Source organism: Octodon degus, unplaced genomic scaffold, assembly GCF_000260255.1.
Source record: "Octodon degus isolate 3935 unplaced genomic scaffold, OctDeg1.0 scaffold00322, whole genome shotgun sequence".
NCBI classification, from domain to species: Eukaryota; Metazoa; Chordata; class Mammalia; order Rodentia; family Octodontidae; genus Octodon; species Octodon degus.
The window spans coordinates 1141130-1148635 of NW_004524898.1; the positions used below are offsets into that span (position 1 = coordinate 1141130).

A 7506-nucleotide genomic window follows, 5' to 3' on the forward strand; every position below is an offset into this window, starting at 1 on the left:
TTTTTGTTTTTTTTTTTGGTGTAACCGGGGATTGAACTCAGGCCCTTGTGCTTGCCAGGCAAGCGCTTATTCTACTGAGCCATCTCCCAGCCCCTCAGCTGGGTTTTTTTGTTGTTTGTTGTTTTGCCTTTTTGTAACAAGGTCTTGCTACACACTTCAGGCTGGCCTTGAGCCCCCTTCATAGCTCCCTTGCCTCCAGCTCATGGTGACTCCCCACCTCAGCCTCAGTAGTGCCCCCTTCTCTCATTCCTGCCACACACTTGGCCTTACCCAGACAGGACCATTTTCCTGGATATCTGCTGTCCCTGCCATGAGACCTGGCACTGCTTTATCATTTTTCACCCACACACAGACCTGTCACACATTTGAGTTTATTCTTGCCTGGTTACAGGGCCAGTGTTATTCCCAACCTGTAAATCTAGAATCATGACAGCGCTCTGAGGCCTGGGAACTCAGCCTCAGCCCCTACCCCTTAAGGCATTCTGTGGGCTGGCCGGATGGTCAGAGCTTCCAGGTTCCCTCACACACAGCCTGATAGGTGTCTGCTGTCAGGGGCTGGAAGGTCTGGGCCTGGTGGTCCAGGATGAACAGGGGCTCGGCGATGACCCCCACGTCGAAGCCCTCTTGCACCAAGTGGGTCTTGACTGGCTTGAATGTGCTTGTGATCTCCAGGGTGTCCTATAGGGCAGTGGCCATGACCTGAGGCTGTAGACCACAGCCAGGAACCCTGCCCCAACTGCTGCTCCTGCCCTGACTCACCTGGACACGGATGAAATGGGGGGCTGCATATGTGGGCAGCCATGCACGTACATGCTGGTACAGTCTCTTCCCATCAAATGTCTGGCCAGGGGCCAGCCTCACAGCAGCCATGCCAACTTTGCCCTCGCACCCTGGGAAGCACACAGGTCACTTGGATGACCCATCTATCTCTGCCCCAGCAGGTCCCCTGTCTGTAAAATCAAAATAGCACCCCTCCACCCCAAAGTTATCTGAGGTTTGTTTAGTTGGGTTTGTTTTTTTTTCAGTGCTGGGAATTAAATAAGGACCTTCAAGAGCTATACACAGGGGAAATAGCTCAGCAGAGTAGGCACTTGCCTGGCAAGTGCAAGGGCCTGAGTTCAATCCCTGGTTCCTCAAAAAAAAAAAAAGCTACGTTGCCTGCCCTTGTATCCTGAGACAGGGTCTCACTAAGTTGCTAAGTTGCCCAAACTCAGTGGGACCTCAAGTTCTCCTGACTAAGCCTCCTGGTGTTGGGGTTCAGGCATGCACAACCACACTTGGCTCCTTTCAAGGTTTAAGGTCAGGTGGTCCCTCCATACCTGGTACTGACACACCATAGACATTCACTTCCTGCAGGGAATCCACCAGTGACAACACGCCCTCCACCTCGCGTGTGGACACGTTCTCACCTTTCCATCTGTGGGGTTGGAGCCAGGGCTTGAACCCCATCTCATTGGAGGATCCAGTGCCCATCACCCACACCAGCCCAGCCTGTCCCCAGGTCTAACCCCACCAGACCGAAAGGTGTCCCCAAGGCGGTCATGGAAGTAGAAAAAGCCTTCTTGATCCATGGACAGGACATCCCCAGTGTTGTAGTAAACATCTCCAGGACGCTGCACAGCCTGTACCAGTTTCCGCTCGGATAGCTCTCGAGAACCACGGTAGCCCATGAAAGGGTAGTGTCTTAGTACCTTGGTCAGTAGGAGCCCTGGCTTCCCTGCGAAGGAGGAGGAGGGTATAAATCATGAACAGGAACCCCAACAGCCTACCAGCTCCTCTGGAGGTTTCCAAGACAGTGGACTTCAACAAGCACCATAAAGACAAACTCTGGGGACCAGGGAGATAGCTTGGCAGTCTAAACACCTGCCTGGAAAGCACAAGGACCCAGGTTTGATCCCTGGTACCACATGCCATGCCAGCCCTGGAACTGGGCATTGTGGTGCATGCCTATAATCCCATTGCTGGATTATTATACACAGCCACAGCCAAGGGGGCTGAGACAGAAGGGTCATTAGAGCTTGAGCTGCACAGACTCTGTAGCACATGAGTAAATAAAAGATGTTTTTAAAAACATTTAAAGCACCAGGGGTATAGTTCAGCACATAAGCACCTGCCTGGCAAGTGCAAGGTCCTGAGTTCAATCCCTGGTACTGCAAAAAATAAATAAATAAATGAAAATGAAAACGACAGACTCTGGAACACCAGGACAGAGAGAACCTGAAAGACAGGGATACGGAGACACAGAAAACCAGAGACAGAAAGGAGAAAGTAGGGTTAGGTAGCCCATGAGAAACGGGAAAAGGGCCCTAAGGCATGGGCAAGGGGCAAACGGTGGCTGGAAGAAAGACAGGCCAGGCCCAGAGTCCCAGGAGAGAAGGGACTGATGCTGATGAAAGCGCGACCCCTCAGCTCGGGAGAACTCAGAGACCCTGGAGACCTGCAGACCAGAACAGGAGACTGGGGCGGGGCTGCAGGGCCAGGAGGCCAAGAGCTGAGCCCAAGTGGAGGGCAACCAGGCAGGGATCCAGGGTCCCAATCAGGGGTGCGCCCCATGGGCTCTGGACTCCAGCTTTGGAGCAGCATGTTCCAGCCCGAAGAAGGTTGAGGGCACCCGCCCCTCTTACACCCAGAGAAAGTTCCTTGGCTCCCATACCTTGCTCCACAGGGACACATAAGCCACGCTCATCTCTCACAGGCTCTGCCGCCTCCATGTCAAACTGCACAAGCTCAAAGGGAAACAGCACCTGGGTGGGAGGGGGAGCGCTGGCAGAGGACCCATGGGCACAGCCACAGCCAGGGCCACTGACACACTGGGCACCCCACCCACTCACCCGTAGGAACGAGCTCATCTTGCCCACAGCCCCACAGCGCCCTGGATAGTTGACTAAGCCCAAGTTGCCCTCTGTGGAACCATAGAATTCCCAGATCTGAATGGGACCAAAGTGCTTCTGGAAGGTTTCCCATACGTCTTTTCGGAGGCCGTTGCCCATTGCCAAGCGGACTTTGTGTGCCCTGTCTTCTGGCTTCTGTAAGAACATCGCAAGAAAGAGAGGAGGAGGACCCCTTGGGGATGCTGAGCCCCCTTACCTGGGGCTATCTCAGAGTCTTTGGAGTGACCCATCCGATGAAGGAGAACCAGATCTAGGGGCCCTACCGGAGAACTGTGGTATAGTTACTGGAGTCTTGACCTGGAGGATAACTTCCTAGGTTACCGAGAGCTTTACCTGCAGAAAGTTAACTGGGGCCTTATCTTAAGGGTTACCTAGGAGACCTGATGCATCAGGGATCTTACTTGGGAGTAAAAGAGCTGCTGGGGGCTTTTACCTGGAGGTCCCCTGGGAGTGCAGGAGGGCAGTGACTTGAAGCCTCTGCTTGAGGATTATGTCAGAGTCTTACTTTGGGCAAGTTATATGGAGCCTTCTCCTGAGGGGTTACCTCAAAGCTTTACCTGGAGTGATAGCTGCGGACTTTGTCCAAGGATCCTATCTCACAGGTCTGGAAGAATGAAATTGCTCACAACTAGTCAGTCTACCCTGAGCCACATCCCCTATATTTCACCTATTATTTTCACAAAAATGGGGGTCATTTTTTATACTGGGGATTAAAACGGGCTTTTTGGCTGGGGAGATGGCTCAGTGGAATAAGCAATTCCCTGGCAAGTGCAAGAGCCTGAGTTCAATCCCCGGTTCCGCCAAAAAAAAAAATAAAATGGGTACATTTAAAACAAAAAAAAAAAAAAAAAATAGGGCTTTTACAATGAGCTACATCCCCAGCCCATTTCTATTTTGAGACAAGGTCCCACCAAGTTGCTAAATTGCCAGACTGGACTCAAACTTGCAATCCTGCCTCAAAGTGCTGGTGTGACAGGCATGCCAGGCCAGGTGGGAGCTACTCTTATCAAAGGAGCACTCTGAGGCTGCAAAGAGTAAAGTCACCTGCTCAGGGTAGCAAGATTCCTAATCAAAGCAGCCCTTTAAGGGGCCAGGGAGATGGCTCAGTAGAATAAGCACTTCCTTGGCAAGTGCAAGGGCCTGAGTTCAATCCCTGGTTCCCCTCCCCAAGAAAAAGCAGCCCTTTAAGGGAACTTTCCTGGAACTTGTTATCTGGGGCTTTTGATTGAGTCCCCACTGGCTAGGCACAAAGCTGTCACTAAACCACACCCCCGTATTTGTAACCCCATACCTGAGCTTTTTATCTGAGAACCCAGCCCAGGGTGTCCTCTGTGTTTTCATGCCTTCAGTGTTCATCATGAAGCCCTAACTTCAGCGCCTCACCTGGGGAGCATTGCACAGGTATCGCAGAACCTCGCCCACGTACTGGATCACAGTCACGCCGTGCTGCCGACAGTCGTCCCAGAAGCAGGAGACAGAAAACTTGGGTGCTAGGACACAGGTGGCTCCTGGGAGTGAAAGGAGTAGAACTCAAGCATGCTTCCTAGTTGCTGTGGGAAGCCACCTTGATTGCCTAATTATAACGTCTGGGGACACAGGACGCTGTCAAGTTCATCTGTATCTCCCAGCCATAACTGCCCCTAAGAGTACATGGGGCCAGGCCAGGCCCGTCCTCCCAGCACTCAAAGGCTGAGGCAGGAAGATGAAAGTTCAAGGCCAGCCTGGGCTACACAGTAAGTTCAAGGCTAGTCTGAAATGCATAGTGAAACTCTGTCTCAAAAAGAAAAAGAAAAAGAAAAAAAAGTGGACAATACACAGGAAATAAAAGTAGCAACACATTAACAATTTTTGAAGCTAGGTAAGGGTACACAAAATACCAATAAGCTACTAGTACTTTTGAAAGAGAAAAACTGTACAAGAGAAATTGTTCTTTTATAAAACTTTGTTCTTGAGACTGGGTGTGGTGGCACACCTGTAATCCCAGCTCTTGGGAGGCTGTAACTGGGCACATCACTAGAGTCCAATCTTGTAGTGAGGCCCTGAACACCCTGTAGACCCTTCCCTAAAATACAGAAAAACAAAAACAAAAAAGCAACAAAAAAAAACCCTTTGTTCTTTTGAAACTGCCTAGCTCTGTAAATGCTTTATAGGGCAGTAATTACTTTCTTGGCCCCTGTAACAAGGAGAGTGCAACGAACATGCAGGAGGTTTGTGCCATTGCACCACGCTTCATCAACGGGCGACTACAGAGAGTTGGGCAAATGGTGAAAGTCAATAGAGAAAGTACTTTGTGTTCACTTAATTATGCACCTTCCTTAGCCTGCCTTGAGCCCTCAGTAAATGTGAGATGCCTCTGAGGCTCGGGGCTCACTGGGAGAGAGACTGATCTTAGGGAGACCTCCGAAGCTATATTCATCACGTTTTCTTGACCGCGTGGGAAACGTACGCCCAGAGCAGGCGAGACCATCGGGAAAAGCTCAGAGTAATGGGGAACTCCACCTCAGTAGAGAATGAGTATGTCCATCTTATTCGGATGTTACTCAAAGGAGCAGGTGTAAAGGTGAAGTCAAAGAGTTTCCAGGAATTATTTTCCCTTATAAAAAGGCATTGTAGGGGCCAGGGAGATGGCTCAATAGAATAAGTGCTTATTTGGCAAGTGCAAGGGTTTAAGTTCAATGCCCGGTTCCCCAAAAAAAAAAAAAAAAAAAAAAGGCATTGTTACTGGTTTCAGTGTAAGAGAAAGGCTGATTTAAATTTAAAAGTTTGGAAACCAGTTATGAGAACACTACGTCATGCTCACCAAAATGGGGCACCAATTCCTCTTCATGTGTGGGCTCTTCGTAGTATAATTCCCTTAGCTTTGGAGCCATTGCAATCTGACTCAGCAGAGTCTAAGAAATGTTTGAAAAGGTCGCCTCAGATGTTGACACTGCTAAACCTCAAGAGCAGCTTCCACGCAAATATGAATCTACACAAGAGACCTTTTTAAGACCTCTGCCTTCCTCACTTTCAAATACAGAGGCTAGCATAGCAAAAAGGACCAAAATAATGCAGGGGGCCTCTGTGATACATAATTATGGTAAGGCTGCACCCCCTCAAGACTCCCTACATGAAGGCCCTCCCCGGAATACTGAGTGTTGGTTCTTTAAATTTCTCAATGCTCTGTAATGGGGATGACTCTGACAAACTGGGTTCTAAAAGGACATTTTTGGCATTACAAACCAACTCCTCAGAGTCTAAGAATTTGGAGGATATAGAACAAAAGGAAACTATGAATGAGGTACTTGAGGTGCAAGCCAAGGCAAGGCAGTTATCACAATTGCTTTCTTTCTTTTTTTTTTTTAATGAATTTAGGACAGGGTGTACAGGGTCTCACTGCATAGATTGGATCACAGTGATTCTCCTGTTTTCAGCTTCCCAAGTGCTGAGATTACAGGCACGCACCACGCCCAGTCTCAATTGCGGTCTCAACTGCGGTCTCAGTAGGCCCCGGGGGCAGGACCAGGGCTGGCACAAAACGCTGGGAATCGAATCATGGGCCGCTGTGCTCTGCCTGCTTAAGCAGGCCCTTTAGTTCCCTGAGCTATCTAGCTGGCCCCACAATTGCTTTCTAAATTGATTGAAAAGATGAAGGTGTCTAGCCCTGTACTTTCTCCATCTCGGTTCACAAAAAATCAGCCCCTACCACCATCTTTTAACCCTTCTGCTCCTCCATATGAGAAAAAGGAAGGCCCCATAAAAGTGTACAGAAGTGTGATAGCTCAGGCTCATCTGCAAGGGAGGCAGCAGCGAGACCCTGAGGCTTATCCTGCCCCTTTGGGTATTTTCCTGTGGTGGTCCAACACCACCCCCCAAATGCTCAATTTCCCCAGGGCTATGTGCAGTGGGAACCCCAACCTCTGGCATTCAAGGGTACTGAAGATTTGAAGCAGGCTGTCATGGCCTATGGTATGCAATCGACCTATGTGATTGCGTTAATACAAGGATTAGCAAATGAACAGAGATTAATTCCTCATGATTGGGAAGTTTTGTGCCACACGATTTTAGAGCCAAGCCAATATTTGCAGTTTAGAACTTGGTGGAAAGATGAAGCAGATATTTCAGAGAGGGCTAACAGGGGACAGAATCCCCCAGTTCACGCTGAATCAGGTCAGCTCACGGGGTCAGGGCCGGGCTGGGTGTCCAGCCCAGCTGCAATATGATGAGGTGGCTGTTGCGCACACTCGCACTTGTTGCTTTCATGGGAAAGGGTGGCAAGGCCAGGGGACACTCGAACATCACTTGCTAAGGTTCTCCAATCTAATAAGGAGCCATATGTGGATTTTGTCCCCCGATTAAGGGAGGCTATACACAAAACAGTGAGAGCACCAGACTTGAGGGAGTTATTCCAAACTTTGGCTTTTTTTTTTTTTTTTTTTTTTTTGCAGTAACGGGGATTGAACTCAGGACCCTGCCCTTGCCAGCCAAGCACTTATTCTACTGAGGTAACTCTCCCGGGTCCCTAAACTTTGGCTTTGTCAGAAGGCTCTGCGCCCCTTCAAGGCACAGGCTACATCACTGGAAGAATATATTGAGGCCTGCACTGATATTGGCTCAGAGCCATACAAAGCTAATT

At 49.6% G+C, this 7506-nt stretch overlaps 1 protein-coding gene across 2 annotated transcripts in view; it reads right to left on the bottom strand.

The window, feature by feature from the left end:
• Positions 1-353: 353 nt before the first annotated feature.
• Positions 354-7506, bottom strand: part of Slc27a5 (solute carrier family 27 member 5) — a 13894-nt gene continuing 6741 nt past the window's right edge. Inside the window, exons 4-10 of one of the 2 annotated variants that reach the window (XM_004647735.2) lie at positions 4275-4399; positions 2832-3026; positions 2654-2744; positions 1519-1717; positions 1320-1417; positions 760-890; positions 354-678 (exon numbers count right to left, since the gene is read on the bottom strand). In XM_004647735.2, coding sequence (XP_004647792.1) covers positions 502-678; positions 760-890; positions 1320-1417; positions 1519-1717; positions 2654-2744; positions 2832-3026; positions 4275-4399 — 1016 coding nt within the window. In that variant the 3' untranslated portion in view covers positions 354-501. The remainder of the gene's footprint in view (positions 679-759; positions 891-1319; positions 1418-1518; positions 1718-2653; positions 2745-2831; positions 3027-4274; positions 4400-7506) is intronic. The other variant, XM_023708012.1, reaches the window with a different exon arrangement.